The sequence below is a fragment of the Corvus moneduloides genome, chromosome 1 (genome assembly GCF_009650955.1).
Source record: "Corvus moneduloides isolate bCorMon1 chromosome 1, bCorMon1.pri, whole genome shotgun sequence".
NCBI lineage: Eukaryota > Metazoa > Chordata > Aves > Passeriformes > Corvidae > Corvus > Corvus moneduloides.
In genome coordinates, this window is record NC_045476.1 from 5,165,888 (window position 1) to 5,180,776 (window position 14,889).

General features: G+C 39.8%; 1 protein-coding gene across 5 annotated transcripts in view; it reads left to right on the forward strand.

The window, feature by feature from the left end:
• LOC116439197 (sodium channel protein type 5 subunit alpha-like) overlaps positions 1-14,889 on the forward strand; it is a 217,415-nt gene that overhangs the window by 36,435 nt on the left and 166,091 nt on the right. For all 5 annotated transcript variants that reach the window (XM_032098425.1, XM_032098416.1, XM_032098434.1 and 2 more), the window contains exons 2-4: positions 4,278-4,596; positions 6,296-6,414; positions 11,617-11,706. In XM_032098425.1, coding sequence (XP_031954316.1) covers positions 4,330-4,596; positions 6,296-6,414; positions 11,617-11,706 — 476 coding nt within the window. In that variant the 5' untranslated portion in view covers positions 4,278-4,329. The remainder of the gene's footprint in view (positions 1-4,277; positions 4,597-6,295; positions 6,415-11,616; positions 11,707-14,889) is intronic.

Sequence of the window (14,889 nt, forward strand, 5' to 3'; positions counted from 1 at the left end):
AATCCATCCACATTACTGTTCTTTTTACCACAGCAGCTAGGAACACAAAATCTTTATTTAGTCACAAACATTTCTTAAAGAAAAGGAGAATTTAGGGCTCTAGATTAATATTTTATAAGATTTTGGACTAGCAGAATTGCAGTGGGAACATCCCTGTCCCCAGCCCACGTTTGGTAGTAGCTTTCTGAGTGCCATCATGGAAATGACTAAGAGGTAAATGAGTAGAGTTCTACTCAAGATGAGCATGTCTGTTAACTACACTTTCACAACGGTGGTCTTCCACTTTGGTTCCTTTATTACCACTGCCAAGTGTCTGAAATACAAACAAGTGAGTCCTTGATACAACAGGGAGATCTGCAGGACATGCAAGTGATGTTCTGAGAACCTGAAAGATTTTTTGAACTGGAATGGCTGAAGCCCATGACAGCGAGGCTGAAACTGCAATGGAAAACAGCATTTATCTTTCTGAATAAACACAGGTGCTAGCAATACCTAATTTGTTTGTACTGCTCTCACTTCTTGCCACGCTGAAGAAAGAATTCATCTTAGGGCTTTATTTTTATATGCATGTTTTGTTTACATAACCAGCGCGGTTTATCAACAACAACCGATGCTAACTGAAAAAGCAAGAGGGAAATTTTCACTCTGTGCATGGTGATATCACAGAAACAATGTGTTTGAAGCCTTGTACTGCAAAAATATGCCTGTGAGGAATGGAAAAATCCAGGCTCATATTGTAAAAACGTGAGTCACAACAGCTATTATCTCTTAAGAAATGGCATTCCAGCTCTTTGATTCAGTCATTGATGATTTCCCTTTTTAACTTGCGGTGCTTTCTTACCCTTTTAAGAAACATCTGGGCTAACCCTGGCTATTTGTAGCAATGTTTGCAATTCACAGATTAAAAGAAATTAGACATAGAAAGGACCCATGAAATTATCTTGTCCATTTCCTGAAAGCATATGAAATTGAAAAAGAATTGTGCTAAATATATATATATTAAAATGTGGAACTTTAGCGTATATACAATATGAAGACAAAAAATGTCATGAATTATCAATTGTAAGAGTGCTGAAACATACTTTTTTAAAAAGAAAAATTAAATAGATGACTAGCAAAAGCACTAATGAAATTTGTGTAGGATTTTCCAGTTCTTTCTAGGCAGCTACCTTTCTGGAATTTGTAGATAAAATTGAAAAGGTCTGGTTTTGACCAGTTTGAATTTGATTCAGTTTTCTAATAAGAGAGAGCTTTAAGCAAAAATTATTCCCATTAGAAAAAAGAATTAAAACCTCTGATGCTGATTAGGTTTTTTGGGCTATTTTATCTCCCTCACCATCCCCTATCCTTCTTTTGTTTCTCTTTTTTAAAGAAAACTGAGTAGTTCTGTTGACAGAATGGCTTCTCTTGGTAGTCTTTAAGGAAGTCTGAGACTGTAAGGACAAAGCGCACAACAGCAGAGGATGAGTTTCTTTGGACTGGTAGCCTGGGAAGAATGTTAAAATAGGACAAGCATAAGTAGCCTTTCTTGCTTGCACCCAGGTTCCTGAGTCAGAGGTGATGCCATGAAGATTTTTTTCCCTTTTCTTTCATACCCCTGTTATACCTTTTTTACAACTTCTGTATTCTTAGTGCTTTTTGCCTACATTCTTGGACTTGTTTGTCAAGCTAAGAGACTCAACATTTTAGAGGCTTTGTAGCTAGGGATCAGTGTGCCCCAGACCCCAAGGTCCTCTCCAGAACACATTCTATAAACCAAGAGAGAACCATCCAGGGGAAGGCTCCTTGGGGAAGGGGGCTCACTTGAGCCTCTCACTGGGGAGTCTTTGATAGATATGCTAATTAGTAAAACCTATAATGTCATACCAGATCTTTTGGGGGTGGGCATTGCAGGGTGCATTTCGGTGCATTTGACCTGGAAGTGTGCACCTAAGGATCCTTAAAATAAATACCAAGATAAAATCCCTTTTCCCCTTCTAACTGTGTGTGACTCTTGATTTTAAGACCAGGAAAAGGCGTCAGAGGCAGCAACTTTGTGTTAAAACCATTTATGGACCTTTTGCCACTGCTCTGTGATTTCATTTGAAGTTTCTCCACTCATATTATTAGGAAAAGGAAACAGTCGTTCCCCATTCACTGCCTTCACAGAGCTCATGATCATGTGGACCTCAACTAGCAGCCCACAATGTTCTCCTCTCTGGTTTAGAGACCTCATCTGTGCTCTTCCAGCAGTACTGATCAGGCTTTTGTTGTCCCCTTCAGCACTGAGACAGGTTTCATTCTGGAGAAACAAAAACGGGAAGGACAAAAAAACTTGGAGAATTCTCTGGCCACCTGTACTGATGTCATTTATAGAAAGTGAAATTCTATTTGCTTGCACTGGTTCTGAGTCACAAAGTGTTGAGCGTAAGAAACTCGATTTGCGGGAAAGCTTCTGATTTCCTGTTTTTCAGGAGGAAGGGGCTAAACCAAATGACAAGGAGGGGAGAGGGGAAAGGAATAAGGAGAATAAATCTAACAAAAGAAGAATGTCAGAATACCCCAAACTCCAGGAAGGATAATTCATTTTAGCCCTGCTTGTTCAAACCAGCACTAGTGCAGAACATAATGTACAAGCTTCAGTAAATCATTCCTGTGTGATAGACTGTGATCAATGACAATTTAATGAATTCATTTTAAAATGAAGTCAGAATAGGAGAAACAGTAGTTATTTGAAAGCGTCCTTTACTCAGAGAAATTGAGTCAATAAATATGCTATTTGTCACGCAGAGTCCAGTTAGAGTCTTGTTTGCTAACAAAAATGCTGTCATCACAGAGCCTAATAGACACAAACTATCTGGAACTATCCATTGTAAGTAGACAAATACCACGTGAAAGCAGAAAACAACAGTTGTGGCTGAACAAAGAAGGGGATCCTGCACACGTTGCTGAATGAAAGAGGGTAGCCCACCTCAAAATCTACTATTTTGTTTGTCACCAGAGTATATTCTGATTGAGTATGAATGGCCTGGTAGTGGCAAAAATACAAAGTCTGTGTTTCTTCTGTGAAATGAGTTTTAATTGTTGCGGAGTGAGGGCTTCTCTCGCTGGAAAAACATGCCTCTAAAGTCACTTTAAATTGTAAAATACGGCTTCAGTGAACTTGGATGGATTTGTGCAGGCTACTAGAACAGGGATAAGCTTCATCCTTTTTCAAACAGTAGTTTTACATTAATTTTCACAACTATCCATGTTGTTTAGTGCAGATACAAAAAGGCTTTTTGTTCAGCTGTGCTTTTCACGCTTGGTTTTATTCATGTGAGTTGAAGAGATGTGGCAATTCTTACTTGTTTTCATTCAGGCAGAGACTGGAAGTGTTAACATTGAAGTAACATCAGGACAAGATGATCAAACTTCACAGGTTTTGGTTAGATTCGGAGAATAAAAGAATAACCTGAGCTGGAAGGCACAAGGATAATTGAGTCCAACTCCTGGATGTTCAAAATGGTGCTGGGTGAAAGGAGCCTGGTTTTCAGATGATGAACTGGCAGCAGTGGCTATTCAGCATCTTGGAGGCTTCGCATGCTCTTGTGAAGGTCCCAGAGCTTTTCCAGGCACATTTGGACTTCCAACATCTTTCAGATTGCAGGGCGTGGAGGAAAAGAAAATGCTCAAAAGTCCTGAGAGATATCTTGAAGATGGTATTTCCTATCCCAAAGGAAAATGAAATTTATGTTGCAGAAGCCTAAGACAGAGATTATGAAGAATTTTTATGGGAATTAAGAATCTAAACTTGACCCTTCACTCTTTAAATTTGGAATAGAATAGCTGGGGCATTTTTAGATTTTTGCATCATGTGGCCAGACATCGGCTGATTTAAATCTGCCTTGCAGTCATCTTAGGAACATTGTTCATCCACTCCCAGAGCTGCATTTTCAAAAATGAATTAGGAATCCAAATCTCTGTGGCTTTCAATGAAACTTAAGCTTGTGTGGATCTAAGTTACTTCTTAGTTTGGATTTAGGATCCCAAATGGCTGAAGAGCTGAAGAATATTCCACAGTCTATCCATAAAATCTGTTTAGCTTTCATCATGTGTGGTTCCTTATTGAAATTACAGTTTCAGTCATTTTTGTTTTCCTTGGTGTTCTATTCACCACATAAAAATAGATGAGGCGTTTCCTGATAATATGTAACAAGTTATTTGGGGGTTGAATTTGGGTTTTTTTTTTTATTCTGATGGCTTTGTTCTTCTTGCGTTTCTTGTGCCACTAACTTTTGGTAACTTTTTTATTTCAGCTGTTTCCACTACTAGGAGTAAAGACCAGTAAAGACAAAGCAGGATGAAAAGATGGCTGACTTCTTGTTACCACCGGGTACTAACAGCTTCCACCGGTTCACGCCCGAGTCCTTGGCTGCGATCGAGAAGCGAATTGCGGAGAAGCTTGCGAGGAATGCCAAGCAGGAATACAGAGAGCAGCTGGGTGAGGAAGAGAAACCTCAGCCTCAGTTTGATTTGCAAGCTTGCAAGAAGCTGCCCGATATCTATGGGACTGTTTCTCCAGAGCTCATTGGGGAGCCCTTGGAGGACATCGACCCTTTCTACAATGATCATAAGGTGAGCACCAACCGTCCATCCTGCTCCTCTGCCTTTGCTAAAGCATGACCACTGCTTTGAGCACTCTGGTTTTTATCTTTCTACAGCCAGTAAAAGTATTTCTTTCCCAGATTAAGGATCAGAATGTTGGCATGAGCAGGGCTCCCAGAAAACATCTAAGCAGGAGGGCAGAGAGGGATAAAAAGCATAATTTAAACTTGTGTGTTTTCAGATAACCCTGAGTATGAATATACAATATCTGAAACGAGCAGAGCAGTAGCTGAGTTAATTTAAGCCAGAGGTTTTTATCTGCCCTATCTTGCCTTCTGCATGAGCTGCGACTCTTCACAGGTCTGTTGTTTATCACTTAGGCCCCTTAATGTTAAGGGCTTCTGGGTGACTTGAGGCTTGTGTGAGCACTCTGCACAAGAGCAGGAGGCACCTTCACAACTGTTCTGGAGAGGAGCAGTTCTGTCCTGCTGAGGAAGAGTAAAACTCCATTTAAGATGACCAAAATAGAGCTGAAGGGAGGTGTGAGTAGCATGTGCAGTCCTGGCACTTTGCAGAGGGTGAACTTCATCCCAAAGCGAGCATCACCTGATGAGGGATCACGTGCGGGCTGGACCAAAGCCACAACAATGCAAACAGCTTCTGTCACAGGGCTGTTGACAGCTGAGCTGGGCTGGTTGCTTACTACAGTGTGTTCCCCTTTCCAAGCATTTCAAAAAACAGAGGACAAAATAAAGCTTGGAAGCCCAGTGCATTTTTAGGCAGCTTCCAGTTTTTTCAGGTACTGCTGTTCCTGATTTTGGGCTGTGCTATTTCCTGTAAACAATGAATTAATATGACCATAATGGTACTTCTATTAAAACAGTGTAGAGGCAGGTGCTAGAGCTACAGAATGAAAGTTAAATGGATAAAGACAAATAGATCACTTACCTGGAAGGGCCAGAATTAATTTACCTTTTAATTTGCCTGCTATCCCTGGGCATAAGCAACAGGATATAGATTTGCAATTTTAGTGCCATGAAGTTTTTAGACTCAAGGTGGATGAATTGCTTAGATTTTATATATTGGGTGTCTCAACTCTGTCTCTGAGTGAGTATTTTTTCCTCTATGCAAGGTGGAGCATCTTCGGAGCCCTGCAAATTGGGTCAGCATCCAATCCGCCTTTGTTTTGGGTTTAAGATAGCTCAGAGAATTGTTTTCCTTTGTCCATATTAATCTGAGCACAATGAGAGTGCTTCAGTGCCAGGGTCAGATCCTGATGTGGAACTGTGCCTCCTACAACATTTTACTTGGTGAGACAAAACTGAGAGCAAAAAAGTGTTCAAAGTAGAGAAGGTGGATTAACAACATTGTGAGATCCCCAGCACCTGGGAAGAAGAGCACCACTTAAGTCCTTCCACCACATTTTAGTCTCTAAGTAATTTTTATTTTTAAAGGTGATTCCGCTCTCTTCCCAGCCCCGTGGTGGAGGTGATGGCACAGGACCCACTAAGGGTTGAAGACCCACTTGGGATATTACAACAGGACAGTCAACAGCTCTGTAGGGAAGGCCTTGGACAAAACTTCTCACCAAGTGAGAAGGATTTTGGGGGTCTTGGGAGAGGGGAAAAAGTATGGGATGCTGGCAGGAATTTCCCAGTGGGATGTGGGCTGGGAAAGCTGAGCTCAAGTGCAAATACTGAATGTTCTCATTTTCTATTTTGTTTTCCAGACATTTATAGTACTGAACAAAGGGAAGACAATCTTTCGATTTAGTGCCACTCCTGCCTTGTATATACTTAGTCCTTTCCATCCAATCAGAAGAGCAGCAATTAAAATTTTGGTACATTCATATCCTTTCTGTTGATTTTCCTCCTCATGTATTTTATATGGGTTTTAAACACAGATGGATGGAAGTCAGAAACCATTTTATTTCATTAAGCTGTTTTAAATCTTTTGGCTGAATTTGCCTGCACAAGCAGAAATGCACTTGGATTTTCGGTTTGTTTCATTTTATATTGTTATGTGAGCTATGGAAATGACTGTATCATACTGCTGGCATCACATAATGTGAACTGTGTTGGAGAGCCTGGTGAGTTTACTCAGGATTAAGAGATGGGAAGGGACTGATCATCTTTACTGAAGGGAAAGTGGGTGTAGTACCTTAGAAAGGAAGAGAACCAGGGGAAATCTGCACTGGTGGAGAGCTTTTCTACCAAGCACTTCAGCAATCCCTCCCAGAGGTAAAACTCTGTGACACTGTCTGCAGACACAATTTGATTTTGAACTGACTCAGATCTGAATTTTTTTTTTTCTCCTGAAACAGAATATTTCAAAAATTGTTTTGTTGATTCTTTTCTAGTTTGTTTATTGGGATATGCTATCCAACTAGGAAAAAAAAGCATAGGCTGTCCTGCTGGACCTTCCAATGGAAGGGCAATGCCTGATTTCCTGTAGGTCTGGTTCTGAAGTCATGCAAGACAGACTGCAATGGTTTGTTTTGGCTTGTTTTTTTCACACAACCCCAGAAACATTATATTCTGACATAGTCACATCTCTCTGGAAGGCCAAACTGACCCAAATGCTCAGCTTTGTGTGAACATTGCTAAAAACACACCTTTTTTCATGACTTGGCTGCTTTCTGTAGGGTGCACATGGGAGACCTGGGAATGATAATTCAAAGTCCACATGCTGCTCTGATCATTCTGTGATGTTTTAGTGATGGAAATCCCTCATCTGCAATGCTCATGTCCACCACAGAGAATTAATAAATACTAAGTAAGTAGCATCTTAGAAACATTGGTTAATTATCAAATTTCAGGAAAAAATAGGGAAATAAACCATATTCCCACTCCATACAGTGAAAAAAATAAGGTGATAATAGAGATATTCTATAAAGGAAAACCAGGTGAAGCTTCTGATTGCAGTAATTCTATGCAAAAATTAATATGTGGTATCAGCCAAGATATTATTATGGTTACTAAGAATACACGGTAGAATTCTACAGAGAGATTTCCTGGTGGATCTGATTATATGTGCACACAATGCAGCACATGCTGCTGCATACCTAGAGCCCAACCAGGTTTTTTAGGCACAGCTACCTCAGCACAGCCTAGCTGGAGTTAATTGAGGTCAATGCATTTGCCCAGGTATGGCTAAGGGAAGAATCTGAAAACTGAGCTTCTTAGAAAGAAATTGAAAATATTGCCTCCAGGTTTGGAAACTTATTTTGTCTTCTCCTCACTTTTTTCTGCATTGGCTGGTGAAGCCAAGAGGTCACAGGAATGTGTAGCACAGGAGCCACATGCCCTTGGTAGCAGTCAACCAGAAGATAAATAAGCAAGAAATCCTTATCACATTGCTTCCAAGGATAGAGACCACAGAGGAGAGCATTTAAAAGATCTGTCAGGAAAGAAATATGGTCTGATAAGAAGTGAAAAATTTTGGGAGTGGCAGGTCTCAATGTAAATATAAATTTAGCTCCAGAAAGACACAAATTATCACCTTGTGTTGATAATGTCGAGAGATCCAACAGCTCAGTGTTTGGCAGGCACAGGCAGAAGACAACAGCTCCAGTCCCAGCAAAGCAGTGAAGTTCCTGCATTAGGCACTGATTTGTTTTCTGTCAATAGAGACCTTTTGTATCAACCTGAAGTACAAAGGCCCACTGGCTTAGCAGGCAGTCAATATCCCAGGCAGAAAGGAGCCCAAACCCACAAGTACTCAAGCAGATAATATCTGCTTGACATGGACCTGGGAACCAGATCTATCGTCTTGCGTGACTGTAATCAAGCAATCTTTATTTTCCCCAGGGCAAAACCCTAAAAGGAGCATTAGCAAATGGTGCCCTGTCACGTAAATATCTGAAGCAGCTTCTTTAGTGGATGCCATATTTCAATTTTCAGCCATTGAGTGCACTGTGAAGGCCAACAGTGGAACAGAATAGAGAGGACAGAGTAAAATCGTCCTTTAAAGAAGCTGTCGGGGTCACATTTCCTGGTTAAGTAGCTGTATGTGGAGTTCTTCCTCTGAGATGTCAGGCAGGATAGACTGTGTGTTCACTGCTCATCCAGCCAAGCCTGAGAAGTCTGGTCTTTCAAAAATACACCCTTGCAAGAGAAAAAGCTTCCACAGCCTCCTAGTAATGTGTATTACAGCTAACAACTTATCCTTAAGCCCCTTCTGGGTGTTTCTCCTCTTACTCAGTCTGTGAGGCTTCATGAAAGGACCAGGGCCCACATGGCTGCCCAGAAGTGGCCCTGCTCCATTTCTGTCCCAGAGGACATGGAGAGTGTAGGGTTGTATCCCACTTTCTGTCTTCTGCATCATTATTAGCTGTTACTAACATCTTTATTAACTATCTCCACCTATTAACGAGATTTAATCACTGGTAACATTTCACTGATGCCTTATGTTCTTCTTGCCTGCAAGCCAAGGACCATTCTGTGGTGTCCTTAATTTCTCCAAGCAGTTTGCTGGCCTGTATAAAATCTGTAGCAATTGTTATTTCTAGTTTTTCTAGGTATTATAGCTAGTTTCTCTCACTTTACCACTGATCCAGGCTGGAGGTTTGACCAAAACTACCTTTCTTATTGCCAGAATTATAGATTCTGGTGCATCAGAAAAATAATCTTCTTACAGAATTTCCAATCTTTGTTCATATTTTCTGCCTGCAGCTTTCCTCCCACCTGATTTTGCACACTTTCCATAAGGCAAAATGAGACCTTGTGAAGCACCAATTATACATTCTATTCATTGGGAATAACCTTTGCTTGCACACAGTATATGTAATTTGGCAATGATCACCTAAAGAGCCTCTAATATTCAGTCTGCTAATTAACAATTATCTATCATAATGAAGTCTAGAATAGAAGTATGCTGCATTTGACTCGATATCTTTGTGCTAGGAGATAAAATTTATAACTTTTAGAATCAGTTTCTGCAAAGCCTATTCTGTACCCTCAAATTGGAAACAATAGGTTTAATTTATTGCAGAAAGGATCCTGATGAGTAGCTTAGTATATTTAGTTTGTAGGCTTTCGAAAATGTGATTTAATAGCAGTTCTAAGATAGGGAATGGACAATGCTGCTAATATAGCTTATCTCAGTTTTATCTTCTTTGCTTTGTCCTTTCTGAGTAGATCATCATCATGGATTTTGTCTAATGCAAACAATTGCATTAGATTTCAGGTAGGAATACTAATTTTCATTCTGTGGGGATTTCTGTTTTCTCTTTCTTATTTAACACAGACCACTAACTTTGGTGCGTTTCATTCTTTTATGTTCTTTGTAGTTTTCAGCTTGGTCATGAAACCCAGATTGAATACACAATGTATTTGTTGTCCCAGAGCTGACTCCTTACATTTTCAACCTGTTCTCTGGTTTGTTCTCTTTGGTTCTTGAATAAGGAGGTGATGAGACCTGCCTGTAAGTGAGCATCTGGGAAAGCTGTTAGATTCAGTTTATATAATGAGGAAACAGGGATATAGAAATCAAACCAGTGACCCTAAATTCCAATAGAGAAATGTATTTGCTTGGAATTGAAATATGCTATTTGTTTGACATGGTCTGACGATATCACTCTGGTTTCCTCTGCTTCATCCATAGCATTTCACTGTAGTTGAAAAAGTAATCCAGTGTTTTCTAGGCTAGCTGCAACTTAACAATTATCTTAACGAGAATGACAGAACTTACAGAAATGTACCTGAAGTTGATGTGAGCAAATGTGGCTGGATATGAGACATCCTTCCCAGTCCTTCAGTAGGAGCTGTTGGCCCAGAAGTGGAAAATGTTTGTGAGATGAGCAGTCCCTGTGAGTTCAATTACTGCTTTCTGTGGTGGCCCTGGGGGATCCAGAGGTTGGTTACTACCAATTTGACCTTGTAGTTGCTTATGTGGCCCATTGGAAAATGTTCCACTCTGTATTCAGCAGAGATTTTGGCTCTGCAAAAGGATAAATTTCATGCAAACATTTCAGGATATAGGCATGAAACTAAATTCTTCAATTACTATTCTCAGACAAAAAATAACACAAATGGAATCAACTACAGAGGTGAAAAAAACCCAAACCAAACTTTTTTTTCTTCCAAGAAAAGGCAAAAGAAATTTACATTTGGGTGTTACTTATATTCCCTGGGAAGGGTCACTGCCTGTTGACTGAGTTGTGGGCTGTTTTCCTTTGCCTTATCTTCTGTACACACTTAAACTCTTTAGTTAGACTCCACCATTTGCATGGGACCAAATTGATGCAGGAGAATCCCATCATATTTTGTAATTTTTTTACAGGAAGTGGCGTGTGCTTTTAGGAGAGCCATCCAGTGAATTGTTTTCAATTTCAGGATTTGATTTAGGGTGCTTTTTATATTTATGCTTTCAGCTTAGCAGCAAAGTGTGTGGACTATGCACTTGGGAGGTTTGTGTTGGCCTCCAAATAGAGAATCTGGTCCCTCAGCTGAGGCAGAGAGCTCTGCAGACTAAGGCTGCCTATTTGCCAAGCAGGTTTGCAGCCCAAGCCTTACAATTAGTGCTCTGAAACTCATACTTGCTTCTGGTGAAACTTTATACTGAAAGCAAGACCTCAAGCCCATTAAAGAGATTAGAAAGACCAGATTTGTAACTTTCCCCTGCTGCCTGAGAAATGTTTCAGGATGAAAAATGAAATGGGAATTTGCAGACACAGGTTTTTCTGTGGATACTTAAATGAGACTAATCCCTCTTTTCATACAAAGTTGTGCACCTATGCACAATGTCATCTGACCAACACAGCTGTAAATTTGGGGTATTGTGTTTTCAAAAGACTGCAGAGTCAGTACATTTGTTTACTGTATAAAGTATACATAAAAGATGTAGGAAAAGAAAAAAAAAAGCAGGGAAGGTTCTCTCATTTTTCTATGTTTATATAATTGTTTGTCTCCTTATACACTTGCAAACAAATGCTTATAGTTCTTGAAGCAACTTGCAAATTGTGATTGAGTTGTCACATCTTGTGTGAAGTGACAAAAATTTATGAAGTCTTGTATCAAATGCATTGTTTTCCTTAATTCTCTTATTTACATTGTTCAGTATGTTTATTATGTGCACTATTTTAACTAATTGTGTGTTCATGGCACAATCAGAGACGCCGGTATGGAATAAATATGTTGAGTAAGTATCCTTGCTGGTTTACAGCCATCCCATCCTCATCTCATCCTTCCTCTTCCATTTGTTGTGTTCATATTTTCATCTTGTTTGCTGTTGTCTAATTTCTTTCCAGTAGTACTGACCATGGTATTTGCCCTCACAAAATGTTTTTCCAGGGAGTTGTTTCTGCCCATGAAAACTCCCTTAGCACGCAAACTAAAAATTTTTAGTCCGTGAATCTTAGGCTTATTGCTAAAGTCACCTTTTATGCTACATCTGGATGAAATCACATAGAGGACAACCCTGTTTGAAACTGATCAGCCTTCCACAGTTCCCATGCAAGAGATGTGATGGTTGGACACATCAGAATAGGCTGATGGAGCTTAAGTTGAATTACTTCAGAGAACACCTCCTGAACATACTTACTTCTATCCTCAATCTGAAACTTAATGGAAGCAAAGGTTTCGTTTGGACTGAGTACAGTGTGAGAAGTGTTCCCCTGTAATCATTGGCAGGAATATATTATGAGCATCAAATTATCTGGGAACACCTCTGTGAGAATTTCTGTCTTCTTAGCTTGACAAGCCTTCAGGATAAATAGCCAAGAGTTTGCTTGAAGGGGGTTATTTGTTGGTGGTGGGGTTTTTTTAATTAATTTTAGAAGAGGTTAAGGGGCTTCAATGAAATGAAAACCCATTTCATTTCTTTAAGTTGCTTTAAAATATTCCTTTTAGAAACAGATACCAGATGCACAAGCTAATCACCCTACAGTGCATTAAACAATTATTTTGGCTCATTGAACCAATCAGAACACACTTTTTATTTTTGACTGACATATGATAAACACAGCCATCTGCTGCTTCATAGCCTGGTGTTTGGTCTACTCAGGGCTGTAAGAAAAGACAGTAAAACGCCCTTATTTAGGTTCCATAAAATCATGCAGGACCCATCTTCTAGGCCATAAATTACTAATTATAGCCAGCACTGAACCAAATATTTCATCCCATCACAATAACATCCTAATCCCAGGATGTTTCATGTATTTCTGTATAGTGTGGTACCCTCAAGTATGTCTGTGGCTGTCCTTTCCCCTGATGTTGTCCTTTTCCTGTTGGAAACTTTCATGACCATTGCCATGATGTTTTCTGCCAAATCACAGACGTCTCATCCATGTGATGATCTCATCAGAATTTGGTCAGTTGGTGTACAGCTGGGAATTCAAACATTCTGGAGGGAAATATCAAAAATGGTATTACTGTGTCTTCTGCAAGCAGGAGAATGTGGATGATTTTATCAGTGCATCAAGCAGAGCGTGCAAGAAACATAGAGCAGAAGTGCAGATGGACTCCTGCAGCGTGGAGTAATTCCTTCCATGTTTCCTCTTCTCCCATGTTCCCTCATATCTCTCAGCTTTTCCTCCTCAAGTGCTTAGAATGAAATCAAAGTCAAGTACTTGGAGGAGCAAAATAACCCAATGAACTGTAATTCAAATTGATTAATATTGGATTTGGAGAAGATACATTTAATCCATTTTGTTCTGCTGTTTCAGAGACTCACAGGGGATAGAAGAATAACCTTTGTGCAAATATTTGTCCTAGATCTTCCTTTAAAGCGTTTTCCTTACCATTTTGAAAAAAAAAAGAAATCAATTCAACTTTCCCCCACTAAAAATTTTTTTAAGAAACCTGACTTTTGTTGTTAAAGAAGCTGTTCAGTTGCTGGAGGACTTTGCCCGATCCATTTAGAATTAGATGATGATTATACAATCAATTAAACCCATCTGACATGCCGAATAAATACAAGTGCTTTATCATTTTAATGAGCTTATGTACTGTTAAGTATTTTTTTTAGTTCTTTGCATGTGTTTTCTGCATGTATTACTGAATGCACATGCTTAAAGAGACTGTCACATGGGTGACCTATATTCGAAATACCAGAGCAAAGCTAAATAGGAGCTGTGAAAAAGTTGGATACAAGATAATGCTCGGGTATATGGTCACAGAGGAGCTGTGAGACACATTTAATGCCCACTGCTGCACCAAAACTGTCCTGCTAATCCCCATTTTAACATGAAGCACACTGAGATTATAACACATGTGAGTAGCCCTACTGTGTGACACGATGGCAGGAGGGCATGAGATTTGCTACTATCTATGTGTGTGCCCAGTTGCAGATCAGTAGAATACAGCTAAACATATTTTATGCATAATGTTCTCCCTTATATTGCCACCTTTAATGGCTTACACCATTTTTTACAGAATAGGAATCTTAACTGTTACAATTTTTTTTATGTATGATGGCACCAATTGATATTTAGGGACTGAACAGAAAACTCAATCCAGTGTTTCCAGTGAAAGTCCGTAACGTCAGGATTTTAAGATTTGTGTTTTAGTGGATTTTAGGTGTTTGAGGTTTTTTAATAGGCTTTGGTGTCATCTGCATCTTCATCTGGAGAAAAGGGGTAGGGAATGCCAGTGGAAGACACTAAACATTTGTTTCTTCTGTCAAGATATGGCCTAGAATGCCCAGTCCCGTTGGGCTAGGTGTCTTGGGCAGCAGCATTAAAAAAGAGCTGTTGTATGCCCTGAACTCTGTCTCTGACGGCAGGTAGAGCCCTGGGTGAGTACAGATCTGAGAGCTATAAATCAGAGGCATTGCTGTCCTCCACAGAGATTTTGCTAAATTTTATTACAAGTGTCTTCTTTATTACAAAAGGTAAGATCTATGTTCTAGCCCAGATCATCACAGTCAAGAGGCTGTTGGTAATAACTTAATTTACCAGGGGAAAAAACCAGCCTTGTGTCTCCTTTACTGTCAGACAGGTCAAAGTTACTACACAGAGTAGTTAGGTGGGAGTTTTTCTGTTCTTTTTCGCTGAGGGAAATTTGTTGTTTAATTCTCAAGGCTTGTGCGATTTGCCATGGATAGTGAAACACAAGGGAAGTTTCAGCACAATTACCTTTTTTAGCTGATAAAACCAAGTGGTGGCATTTTTTTAATCTCCAAAATGTCTTGGGCAGGAAGAGATGAGGGGTATGAATGGAACAACCACCCTCCTTCCAACTGGAGAAACAAGGAGTGTGGCATAATGTTGCCCAGAGAGGTTGTGGACTTCACATCCCTGGGAGTGTTCAAGGCAGGTTGGATGAGTCTCTGACCAGCCTGGACTAGTGGAAGGTTTCCTAGTCATGGCACAATGAGCTTTAA